The sequence below is a fragment of the Myotis nattereri genome (assembly GCF_964212035.1).
Source record: "Myotis nattereri genome assembly, chromosome: 2".
NCBI lineage: Eukaryota > Metazoa > Chordata > Mammalia > Chiroptera > Vespertilionidae > Myotis > Myotis nattereri.
The window spans coordinates 146,285,083-146,298,941 of record NC_138076.1 but is presented as its reverse complement, the minus strand read 5'-3'; the positions used below and the strand labels follow the sequence as shown (position 1 = coordinate 146,298,941).

Here is a 13,859-nt window from a genome sequence, read left to right as displayed (position 1 = left end):
GTACTGTAAGGAGTCAGCATTTTTTTTTTTTAATTTCAGTACTGTGATGTAAATTAGGATTTTGTCTACCACCTACATGTAGAAGAGATGATGGAATTTCAAATGAAGGAAGGGACTCTCCTTTTTATAAAATAAAACACTGTTTCCTACTTTGGATTCAGAAAAAACATAATGCCAAGGAGCCATAACTAAATAGCGCATTCACAGTGACATAAACCATGCTTCACAGAAGAGAGCAGACATGAATCAGATGGAAAGTGTGTAGGTTTAACTTCACATGATTGAAAATGGGCAATGGGAAATCCAAACCCCAGAATATCAAATCAATGTAGGATTGACTTTTTCTTGTTAAATGTTAGTATGTGTTTCAGACTCATGGAAATAAGTATGTATCATTTTGTATTAGGCAGCCTGCTCTTTGCAGAAAGACTAGGGAACTTGACAGGTTGTGAAGATAATCATCCCTCTTTTCACAAAGCAGTTCCTCTTCACATCTGCTTGTATCAATCAGGTTCTATTTTATTTTATTTTAAATATATTTTTATTAATTTCAGACAGGAAATGGGAAGGAGAGAGACCTAGAAACATCAATGATGAGAAAGAATCATGGATTGGCTGCCTCTTACATGCCCCCTACTGGGAATCGAGTCCAAAACCCAGGCATGTGCCCTGACAGGGAATTGACTCATTGAATCATGACCTCCTGGTTCATAGGTGGACGCTCAACCACTGAGCCACACTGGATCGGCTCTTTTTTATTTTTTATTCCGTAAAACAAAAACATTTTTTTTAGCACTTGAACATGAAAGCCTTATAAGAAAGTTTTACCTAATATATTTCACTGAGGGGACAGTGTCTTCAAAATTGCCCAAAATGACTTGCTAAATTAGAGGAAGATCTTTGAACCTGGAAATCCATAAAGAGAGATCAGGCCTATGAAAACAATTTTAAGAGATTAATAATTTTTAAGATATTTTTTAATGACTTAATTAAGAAGTATACTGTAGTTAAATATTTTTTTGGATATTTAAAAATGAAATTCTTCATCTTTCTGCATGTCTTTCTTGTTAATGCAATTCCAACAAATGAAAATGATTAATTGAATTGAGAATTGAATGTGTTTACTGAAAATTGCTTAGCCTTTGAATTGTAATTACATTTTTGCATTCTTTGTAGGATTATTTAACCATTCATAAATATGGCAATGCAGCCAGAAATGATCTCTGGAATACACTTTCAGAGGTAACGTATAGAAGCTTGGATACCAATACCTCTTCTTGAATACTTGAATTGAGTTTATAAGTCACTGACAATTTTTTTATACTTCTCATATTGCTTTTTTGTTTAATTTTGATATGTTTTATAAATATATATTTTAAAGAGAATAGTATTTAAAATTACTTAAACTATAAATGATAGTAAAATATATCTTGCCTACTTTCAAACATGTCAATACTTCTGAAATATAATTTTAATATGGTGTTAGAAATATTGGCATTTTAAAGAAATTGTTTTTTATATGTAAATGAATAAGAAATATTTAAATTTGATACTGGACATACTGGACATACTTAATGATCATGCCAGAACTTTCTTTACCAATAAAATGTTTTATCTTCCATTAAGTAAAACATATATTTATACATATATAAATATATACATATATACATATGTATATATATGTATATATATGCATGAAGGTAAGTTAAGGCAAGAAGATTAATTTTACTAACATTATACTAGCTTCACTGATTTTAAATGTTTTCATATTTAGGTAAATCATAAAGGTAAAAATGAAAATGGTTGAATGATAATTATAATTCATGTTTATAAAACTAATTTATACCAATTTGGTTATAAAGGCTTTAAAAAGGAATGGGAAATATGTAAATATACAAGAAGTAATGGACCAGTGGACACTCCAGATGGGTTATCCTGTTATCACCATCTTGGGAAATACCACAGCAGAAAATTGGATAATAATTACCCAACAACATTTTATTTATGACATCAGTGCTAAAACTAGAGCACTTGCACTTCAAAATAACAGGTACAATACTTCTTTTTCATGAAACAATTTTCTTTATTATTAAGTTTCACTTTGCATTTTTCATATTTTAAAAAGCATTGATAACAGTATTCTGAAATGTTATAAGCAAAATATATTTTGATTTCTTTATTTACATATGGTATTTTCATTTTGTTTCTGATTTTACTCCCCTGTCCAGATATTTTAAGCATCAAGATGATAGCTCACCAAAGTTACTTTGTTTAGGAAGACAAAATTTAAATTATCATGATGATTTTTTAAAAATGTGTGATTATTTCATTTTCCCTGGAAATGTTTTGAATTAAATTCAAAAAGATGCATTGAAGTGAATTAAATGGAAGTGAGCAAACTGTGATTAGTAAAATAGATGAAAACAGAAGCGAACAATCCAGAAAGACTAATTAAAATAAATAAGAAAAAACAAAACCCACTAGACTAAATAATGTCTGACCTAAAGAAACTCAAACTTGATTCACTTCTAAATAGTCTAAGTATCAATGCAACTTAGTATCGAAATATGTTCTTTTCCTTCATTTTCAGTGTTTCAAACCACTAAAAAGACAACATACATAGAATTTTTTTATTAAAAATTATTTTAGTGTTGACATTATCCCCCCTTCAAAATTTGATTCTTGATACTTAAACTTTCTTTTGTAATTCTCCTTTAATTACTGATGATTCAGCACCAAGGGTTTTTTTTTCTTTACATTTTCTCAGTGTTTTGTGTCTTATTAAGGGTGAGCCCAGGAAAGATGGTAGACTTTACACTCAATTTCATTTTTTATTAGGTGCCCTGAAAAGAGGTTGGAGGGACAGGAGGGATGGAGGTAAAAAATTAATTAATAAAATGAGGTGTCTGAATGAGGTTGGTCATGCTGTCTTCTATTAACTTGGAATATTAAGAGTCTGGCTTTATCACCCACTCGAATCTAGAAGACATGCAGCGTGGGTTAAGTCTCCTTGGTTATCGCTCAGAAGAACAGAAATCATTTCAAGTCGCCTAGCTCCAAGATGGGCTGCAGCAGAAGTGATTGAGAAATTTATCAATGCTTCTTCTGGCGACTAAATTTGGAATCCCATCTAGAAAAACATTGTCTTAAATCTCCTACCGAATATGTATATTGGCCTCCAACAAATGGCCTTGCAGTCCATCTAGACCTGTGGAATATGTATTACCTGTCACACTGTCAGGGTCTGACTCTGTCAATTCTTCATCCAGCCTGGATTCCTCATGGCGAACATGTACTGGTTCTGATCACCCCCCATCTGGCTCCCGGGTAAAACTGCTTAGGCATAGAGCCTGGGCCTGCCAGAAGTGCATAAAAACTACTTGACTGTGACAACGTTAGAGAGACTCAGCTATACCTTTGAGAACGATCAGTCTTATACAAGCGTCACTGGTGCAGAAAAACATAAAGGACACGCAGATGACAGGACACATTTTGAACAAAAATACTCTGTCAACCTATATAACATGCATCAGATGTATCAGCCACGAGTCTGACTCTTTAAAGGAAAAATTTCTCCCAGGCTATAGAACTTTATGGGACATCTATAGAGCCCTGCTGTGCTTGAGTTATAAAGTCATACAGATAGATGATTGTGAACCCTAAGAACTTGGCATATAAAATATTTAGAGTAAGGTAATGCGTGGCATCCTATTAATCTAAAAAAAAATATTTTCTATTTTGAAATAATAGGGCTTGCAGTTAAAATTTAGAATTCAATTTTATATTATAGATAATTTAATTCACTATAACATCATGGTCGAAACTTTAATACCAATTTTATCTGCCCTTTCCATATAGCCTTTCTAGATCTTTACTATTCAATGCAAAAAGTTGATGTAATAACACATAGTGTTTCTCTCTGCCTTAAATCCTGTGATTTGTGGATATTTTCTGAGCCAGTATAATCAATTCTGTATCTTGAATTTTACAGAAGACACTAGAATATCTGCAACATGCCTAGGACAGTTTTAATGTATATAGTAATTATAATTTTATATGGAATAGCTATAGTACAGCACAGAAAGATCTTTACTAACTAATGATTGCACAGAGTTAGTTGATACGTAAAAGTGAGTAAAACATTTGCTGGAATTTTGGTATTTGTGAAGTTGTGAATTTATATGACTTTTGTATAGCTTTTTGGCATATACACTAACACTTCACTAATATCAGTACCATTCTTTACTATTTACTACTTATTTATTAAATTGATTGGGGTGGCACTGGTCAGCATGAACATATAGGTTTCAGGTGTGGGTTTCTATGTTACAAGGTCTATATATTGCACCATGTGCCCACCACCCAAAGTCAAATCTTCTTTTGTCACCAATTTTGAAAATATTTCTCACTTAAGCTAAATATGTGCATATTCTTTTCTACCTTAACCTAATCATCAGAATAATCATTGCTTTATTATAAAAAATGTGAATTACTGATGAAGAGAGAGAGTCCCAGGGACTATTAAAGAAAAAAATCTTGGAAGTCTTTTGAAATAAATTTTTTCTAGTATTTTTGCATGTTTTTTTCCCTACATAAAATGAGATGACTAAAATTTAAGTTAAACTTAATTGTCTGGGTCCCGATGTAACTTCACAAGTACTTTTTTCTTGTCTTTTTCTATACACAAACCACTGCAGTCTTAGATTTCTTTTATTTTTTGAGATTAAGTCTCATTATTTTATTTTTCTATCAACGTTTACTTTCAATATTATTTTGTGTTGGTTTCAGATATGCAGCTTCGTGTAACATATATACTTTACATTGTCTTAGATTTCTTTACAGCATACTACATAGAGCTCTTCACTCAACAGTGTTCCCTGTCTTCCAGATTTTTAAGTTGTAATCATAAAATAACACAATTTACCATGAAATTTGTAAAAAGACTAAATACTTGTTGTTTGGAAAGTTATGAAAAATAACATTTGGTATTTGATAGCACAGCAATTCAGAAATGAATACAAATTTCAGATATGCTTAGTAATTTATAAATTTTATTTTGTCTTTGTGACAAAAGTATAGATTTTGGTTGTGTGTGTGTGTGTGTGTGTGTGTGTGTGTGTGTGTACACACTTGGATCCCAATACCATATAGTTAACTTTCTTGCATCTGAACAGTTATGCAATGCAATGTCTGTCTACCACTTAGAAAGTTTCCTATATGTATGAGGAATTTATTGTAGCAACATGAAAGTATTAATATGAATTTCTTTTTCCTATACTTTAGAGATTTTTCCTAAAGCTCAAATATACCAATATTTTAAAAGTATGTTTTTATGCATTTATTTTTTAGAGAGAGGGAGAGAGAGGGAGGGAGGGAGAGAGAGGGAGGGAGGGAGAGAGAGAAAACATTGAGGTGAAAGAGAAACATTGATGGTTGCCTCCTCATGCAACTGACTGGGGATTAAGCCACAGCCTAGGCATGTGCCCTGATTGGGAATCAAACCTACAACCTTCCAGTGTGTGGTACGATGCTCCAATCAAATGAGCCACACAAGCCAAGGCTCAAATATACCAATTTTTATAATAATTTCTAGTTTTGTTATTTAGAAGAATACAGTTTAAATACATGCAAATTATGAGTTTGTTTATAATAGAGGCTAATAATGTTTCACAAACATGTTATAACCATCATATAAAAAAGACACGTTGATCCTTGAGGATTTTTAAGATCTTTAATTTTAACTATTTCTCTCCTTTTTCCTTATATATTTCTTGCCCTTTAACTGACACTTGAGTTCACAATTTAGTTGACCCATCTGAATATGGGAAATATGAACTAAAAAGTCAAGTGGATAAAGTTAATCACTGTCTTAGCTATAGACTTATTTGGACCCTTTTATTTTATGTCAACCTAATTCCAGAGCAATTTATAGAGTGCTTTTCAGATTCAGGCTTTTTTCAAGATCTCAGGTATGAAAATGTGTGCATAGTTTAAAGTTACAATCAGATCCACAGTCAGACATTGTTGTTTCTTAACTAATTATTCCAAGTAATTAAAAAGAGAATGGCTGCTAAATAAATATTAAATATATCAACTCTCTGTGTTTTCTTTATTGTAAATCCATCATTAAATATTTGTGGCATATTCTTTTTTTGACTTCAAAGAGAAAGGGAGAGGGAGAGAGAGGTAGAAACATCATTGATGAGAGATGGAGAATCATTGATTGGCTGCCTCCTGTATGTCCCACATTGGGGATCTTGCCCTAAAGCCAGGCATGTGCCCTTGACTGGAATCAAACCTGGGACCCTTCAATCTGCAGGCCGAAGCTCAATCCATTAAGCCAAACTGGATAGGGAATGTGGCATATTCTTAACATTATGTTGGGAGCTTGGAGTTTTTTGTTAAAAAGCTTATGTAATTTGTGTTTATTCACGTCTACCTAAAAATATCAAGACATGTTTGGCTACTGTAGATTGTTTATTTCCTAACCAATTTTATGGAACCTTGTACAGTGTAGCATTAGGTTTCTACATAGTTGACACTTAAACAAATGTTTCTCCGATTAAGAATAGCATAGCATGTAATTTTAAAATTTAGAATCTTTAACATACTATTTTGACTTTCCATATTGGAGATAGCAGTTGGTATAAAATTATGAACTTCTTTCAATCTTCCATTTGTAATTCTTTTCTACTGCTGAGTTCTGCTCACTGTGAATGGCAAACATGAAAAGGTAAAATAATCAAATTCCACATGGCAGGTTTAAGGAGGCCCCCGTCCTCTCACCCCGCCCGTCCCCAAGAAAAACCCACATATTCATTATGTTTTTAGTTATCTAACCCCAGACATGTCCCTGAAAAATTCTCAGTTCTCTCACACGTATGGAGCTCACACAGTACCTCTTTTTACATTTTAAAAATAAAATGTAGGGAAATAAGTCAGACAGAAAAGTCAAGAACCATATGATTTCACTCATACGTGGAGTATAAAACTGAAAGCAACAAATGAACAAACAAGAAAAAACAAACAACACTCATTGAAACAAACAAACACCACCACAGTATGGTGGTTACCAGGGGGGAGGGAGTGTGGGCAATAAAGGGCAAAGGGGGTCAAATATGTGGTGACAGAAGAAGCTTTGACTTTGGATTGCAGCCACACAATGCAATACACCTATTATGTATCATAGAATTGTACCCTTGAAACCTATATTATTTTATTAACCAATGTCATCCAAATAAAATTTAATAGAATCAAAGATAAAATAAATAAAATAAATATTTCCATGCTGGATATTGTTACTACCCCTGTTGCTAATGGTGCAACAATAGGTCAGAAGGATATGGTTATATTAGAGAAAGAAATAATATGTAGTAATTGAACTGATTGAAATCCATCTAGAATGTCTTTGGCTACTCTTCTGAGATTAATTTAATAATACTTCATGTACAAGTATAGGCCTCAATTTTTATCCTATAAAAATTCAAATTCTAGAAACTGCTTCTCTTTCATAGCTGAGACTCATGACTTATCTCTGTCTGTTAGTGGATGATTTTACACATCAATTTGGAAATTTCATTTCAGAAAACAGAGCATTAATGTGCCCCACAGTATTCTTTATATTGGTCAAGATTTTAGAGGGATCTGATTAGTTTTGCTTTTTCAGTTTCTGTGCTTTGGGTGTGATATTTTAATTTTTTTTGTAAAAATATGGTAATAGTATCTTTTAGAATAGCTAACCAAATGAGAATGTTGAAATGTAAATGAATAAACCACTGAAATGTCTATTAGTCTAATATAGAACAAGTAGAAAGGTGTTATTTTTAGACTAATCAATATATGGTATGGATCGGATTTATAGATTTTATCTATTTTTTTATTCCTAATGCAAAATGCAAATCTGTTGTGTGTGTGTGTTTTTCCAAGATAAATTATTTTGTTGGAAGTCCCCCTTTTAACTTGAAATTAGAACTTTTAGAGGCAAAGTCTGCTTAGTGGCTTTGAAAAAGTGAATTCATCTTCTTGACTCACTCCTTACTTTTATAACTGGGGAATTTTTTTAGTTTCTCTAAAGTGAATAATGCAGATCACAAAGAAGGTGCCAAGTATATGTTGTTTATTTGTTATAGCCGTTTTTATTCTTAAAGCTTCTCTTTTATTTTGCAGTTACCTGTGGCAGATTCCATTAACTATTGTGGTAGGAAATAGAAGCCATATGTCTCCAGAAGCAATTATTTGGGTATCTAACAAATCAGGTAAAATATATACTTTACAAGAAACTATTTGGTTTTAGAACTATTTGACTTAAGTTTCACAACTTAACCTCTGGTTTTAGCTATTATAAAAATATGAATAAAAACAGATTAGAGTAGAATATAGGGAAATGATGATCACATCTACAAAATTAAGTATAATATAGTGTAATTTTTACACAGACTAATTTTAGTTGGCCTATGTAATTATTAAATTTATTTGTGTCTTTGATGGTAAATAGAAAATTTAAAAGTATTTATAGTACTAATTTTAGCTATTTCAAATTGTATCACTTTATAATTATAATGATATTCAGAACTCCCAATAGAACAGTATACCTAATACTAAAAATACAGGGCATATTTTAAATTCCATTTTCCTACTATCTTCTCTTTATAAGACTAGCTCTTTAAAGAATGGGTGAGGAAACATTTTCCATAAAATTCAGCAATTATAGGGCCAGTAGAAAGGGATCTTGATTGGTCATTAAACTATTCCCTAGGTAGGGTCAACTCTCAGGGAGCAGAGAAAGATGAGATTCTATTGTTTCTAAATATCTTCAAACAAGATAGTGAGCTATTTCAATGCACTGTCAGAAAGCTATTTCTTTTCTTTTTTTTAATATTTTATTGATGTTTTTACAGAGAGGAAGGGAGAAGGATAGAGAGTTAGAAACATTGATCAGCTGCCTCCTGCACCCCCCCCACTGGGGATGTGCCTGCAACCAAGGTACATGCCCTTGACCTGAATCGAACCCGGGACCCTTCAGTCCCCAGGCTGACTCTCTATCCACTGATCCAAAGCGGTGAGGGCGAGAAAGATATTTCTTGAAATCAATCTAAATCTTTTATGTTAGAGTGAGAAACGGGTCTCTTTTATTTGTTTTCCATTAATTAAAGAAAAACCAATTATCGCCCTTTATGTAATGTTTAATTTAGATTTAGATAGTCAAGTATGTCAACATTTTGCTTTTCTTACTCCTGTCAAATGTTCTGCCTATTGATATTATTTTGCTCTTTCAGAGGCATAATTTTAAACAGCCACATATATTTAAATACGATGAGATAAAACGAAATAAATAACAACATTACTATTATTTATTCACTTCAGTCTTCTAAGGGAAACATAAGTGCTCAAAATACATATACATATACAAGAAAATGTTCTTACAGCAGAATCTAATCTATTTAGTAGAAATGTAAACACTTGTATTTCCAGTTGAATTTGTATTCAAATTTTCATGTTATTTTATTATCACATAATCACATATTATGAAAATATGTGCTTTCATATATATATTGTGTATAAAACATTAATATGTGATGTGTTGAAATGCTTACTGTAAAACTTAATGGTGTTTCTCATTTTGAATTGTTTATTATAATCTATTCTTTTCATTCTTGGAGTTAGTATTTATATGACGATTCTGAATTCACATTTGCTATACTATTTGTCTATATACTTCTCTTTTCCTTCCATGTAGTTGTTTTATTTCCCTACATAATTTGTTATGAAATGATGAGTGAAAACAGTAGGTTGTTATTGTAATCATCCAATATTAGAATAAAGTCATCTGCTTATATGATTGCTAGGAACATGAGAAAGAATAGTTTTTAGAAATAAAGGAACACATTTCTCATTGGGAGGTAGAATGAAAATGGGAAAATTAGAGGAGTGCAAAGATATTGACTAAACATCAGACTCAGCCCCAAACTTTACTTTTAGACAGTGCAGGGATTCAGAGCAAATCAGATTCTTTTTGGAGACTTCTCCCAGGTCTGTTTCCTTAACCCTCTAGTTATTTCCATGCTGCTATTTGTGATATCTTATTATTCCATACAAAGTATCCAGAATAGTGTCACAACTTTCCTTGACCAATAGCCACAGTTTGTTGTATTTGAGAGGTTGCTTTCATTTATAGTCTTTCAGTATTAATGTAGAATAACAACATACTTGAAACCATATGTTTGTCTAAAATGTCATCTATGTTAATACACATGGTTGTTATGGACAGCCACATAGTTTGAGCCGTGTATAACTCTGGGGAATGAAATTTACATAGGCTATGATATCAATGGCACACTTGCTAACCCCGAAGTTGTGCAGTGTTCAACCTGCAGAATATAACGCGTTATTTTCCATTAAACATAGCAGAGTCATCCGGTTGATAGATATTTGTCTCAGTTAACATGGTGAGGAATTTGTGGGCTCATACCTAGTAAATCTTTCTTAGAAACTTCATAAAATATAAATCTTGGCTTTTCTAAGAGGGAGCTAAAAGAAAGGCAGCCTTTCTTTTTTCCCCGTTCAGTCTTATTCTGTGTTTACTTTTGTATTGAAGGTGTTCATATTGATGACGGGAAAAAAAACCCTGACATTAGGAAAAGATTAGCAAAACAGTTTGTAAATTCTTGTCTTCTTTTATACATGGCCAGGAAAAAGTAGGTTTACAATTGTGAATACATGAAACAGAGTTTATTCTTGCATTATTATTTATTAATTATTATATTGTTTTCCATATGAACAACTGTAGACCTACTTTTGCCCCACACTGTATGTCCCCTCACCAGATATAGTCTACTAATGTCAATGAAAGCTGTTTATCTATTAAAATATTAAGAAAATATTCTGGTCAATTCCTATCAACATAGATTAAAAATCACTTTTTAATTATAATAATTAATTGATGCTTTTATACTTTTAAAAAATATATTTTTATTGATTTCAGAGAGGAAAGGAGAGAGAGATAAAAGCATCAATGATGAGAGAGAATCATTGATTGGCTGCCTCCTGCATGCCTCCAACTGGGGATCGAGTTCGCAACCTGGGCATGTGCCCTTGACCAGTATCGAACCTGGGACCCTTCAGTCCACAGGCTGACGCTCTTTCCACTGAGCCAAACCAGCTAGGGCTGTTATTATAACTTTTATTATCAGTAATGTAGATTTAACTTCACTAGATACTAAAGCAAGGTCATGGTAAATAATATATCGTATACCTTTGATATAAATAATCATAAACTCTTGACACTTCAATGTTTATATTGTTTGGGTGAATATCTAATTAATTCCAAGTTAGCCTAAAAAAGTTTTAATATATATATATTTTTTTATTGATTTTTTACAGAGAGGAAGGGAGAGAGATAGAGAGTTAGAAACATCAATGAGAGAGAAACATCGATCAGCTGCCTCCTGCACATCTCCTACTGGGGATGTGCCCCCAACCCAGGTACATGCCCTTGACCGGAATCGAACCTGGGACCTTTCAGTCCGCAGGCCGACGCTCTATCCACTGAGCCAAACCGGTTTCGGCCTAAAAAAGTTTTAAAACCAATTTATAAGTAATTGAAAATAGGTAAAGGATTCATCTCTTTTGTTTTTACTATGACAATACTGAGGATGTATATATTTAAAATGTAGTAGCTTTCATGCTGACTGGCTATAAATTAAAAATAGCATGATGCTGTAGTGCTTTCCTTAAGTATTGGTTCATATGAAACTCATAAGCCTTTAAATTGAATATTATTTTTATGCCTATTTTTCAAATTAGAAAATTAAGGCTTGAGAAATAACTTGCCCAAAGTGCCTTAGGAACTTGGTTTTCTTTTCTAAGTTTATTTAGTCTAACACACACACACACACACACACACACACACACACACACACACACTGAGAGAGAGAAAAGAGAGAGTTTTTAATACTTTAGCAGCTTGCTTTACAGATCTGTCAATTACTCAATATGGTTATTTATTGCTTCTACAGAGAATTACCTAATTTGATTCTCCTAAGATTCCAGTGAGAAAACCAGTATGTGTTATTATACCTGAGTTTGTTGCACATTGTTACCTGGTTGACTTTTCGCTTAAGTTCTGATTTTTCTGCAACCAGACAATGATAAGTAGAAAGGCCTAATCTCCTTTCTCTTGTTATTCCAAAAGAAGGTATAGAATACAGAAACATGAAATATAAATGTCCAATTACTTTGTGCCTAGTTTAAGTCTTGAGCCATTTTGGATACCTTCTAAATACCATTTTTAATTGTAATTAAATTACTAACACTTCAAATATAACTCCCATACTCTTTATTATGGTACTCATCACCACTCTACCTCATTAGGTCCCTGGAAAAGATCTCTTTAAAATTCATTGCTTGTCATTAATTTAAGGAACATTTTAGACATATAATTAACTAGAATAGAAAGGATATTTAAACAATATATTACAAAATCTTTTAGGAAATAATTTTTCCAATGATTTTATTTATAACAAAGGTATGCATAAACATATTAATGCATGGCAATAACCTTAAGGTTTTAGTTAAGAACCTAAAGTTAAGAATTTAATAATATTATACTCAACATTTATATCTTAACTAGAGGCCCGGTGCACAAAAATTTGTGCACTTGGGGGGAAATGGGGGCCCCTCAGCCTGGACTGTGCCCTCTTGTAGTCTGGGACCCCTCGGGAGATAACGACCTGCTGGCTTAGGCCTGCTCCCGGGTGGCAGAGGGCCGGCCCAATCCCTAGGTGCAGCCCCTGGTCGGGCTCAGAGCAGGGCCGATTGGGGAGTTGGGGCGCCGCCCCCTGTCACACTCAAGGCAGGGTCGATGGGGAGGTTGTGGCGCCACCCCCTGTCACACACAGAACAGGGCCCATCACGGGGGTTGGGGCTCCTTACCCTGTCACGCACAGAGCAGGGTCGATCAGGGGGGTTGGGGAGCTCCCCCTTGTCACGCACAGAGCAGGGCTAATCAGGGGGTTGAGGAGCTCCCCCCTGTCACTCACAGGGTAGGGCCGAAAGGGGAGTTGGGGCACTGCCCCCTGTCGCACACAGAACAGGGCCGATCAGGGGGTTGGGGCGCCGCCCGAAATCTCCCACAGAGCAGGGCCAGTCAGGGGTTTGGGGCTCCACACCCTGTCACACACAGAGCTGCAGGGTGATCAGGGGGTTGGGGAGCTCCCCCGTATCAGGCACAGAGCAGGGCTGATCAGGAGGTTGGGGCGCCTTCCCCTGTCACTAACAGAGCAGGGCAGATAGGGAGGTTGTGGCCCTGCCCCCTGTCACACACGGAGCCGCAGGGCGATCAGGGGGTTTGGGCGCTGCCCCCTGTTATGCAGATCCCGGTGCTGGGAGGCATATTACCCTTTTACTATATAGGATAGAGGCCTGGTGCATGGGTGGGGCTGGCTGGTTTGCGCTGAAGGGTGTCCTGGATCAGGGTGGGGGTCCCCACTGGGGTGCCTGGCCAGTCTGGGTGAGGGGCTGAGGGCTGAAGCTCCCAACGGCTCCTTTTTTTCTTTTTTTTTTATTCTGGGCCAGCTTTAGCTCTGGCTCCAGCTCTGAGGCCTCTGCTACTGAAAGCAGGTATCTGGTTTGTTTGGGTTCTATATTCGAAAGAATGTATAACTCCAGCTCTGAGATCCTGGCTTGGCTCGCTGAAAGCAGGTTTCTGGGGTTTTGTTTAGCTTCTATATTTGTTACAATGTTTCAAACTGCAGGCTCAGAGGCTGGCAAGGCAGGTGGGGAACGTTGGTTTCCTCCGTCACTGAAGCAAGCAAGCCTCATGTTAGTTTCAAGCTGCCTGGCTGCCGGCCGCCATCTTGGCT

General features: G+C 34.7%; 1 protein-coding gene across 1 annotated transcript in view; it reads left to right on the top strand.

The window, feature by feature from the left end:
* The window catches only part of TRHDE (thyrotropin releasing hormone degrading enzyme), a 378,007-nt gene that overhangs the window by 279,553 nt on the left and 84,595 nt on the right, over window positions 1–13,859 (top strand). Inside the window, exons 8-10 of the mRNA XM_081083285.1 lie at window positions 1,177–1,242; window positions 1,863–2,050; window positions 8,167–8,255. Coding sequence (XP_080939411.1) covers window positions 1,177–1,242; window positions 1,863–2,050; window positions 8,167–8,255 — 343 coding nt within the window. The remainder of the gene's footprint in view (window positions 1–1,176; window positions 1,243–1,862; window positions 2,051–8,166; window positions 8,256–13,859) is intronic.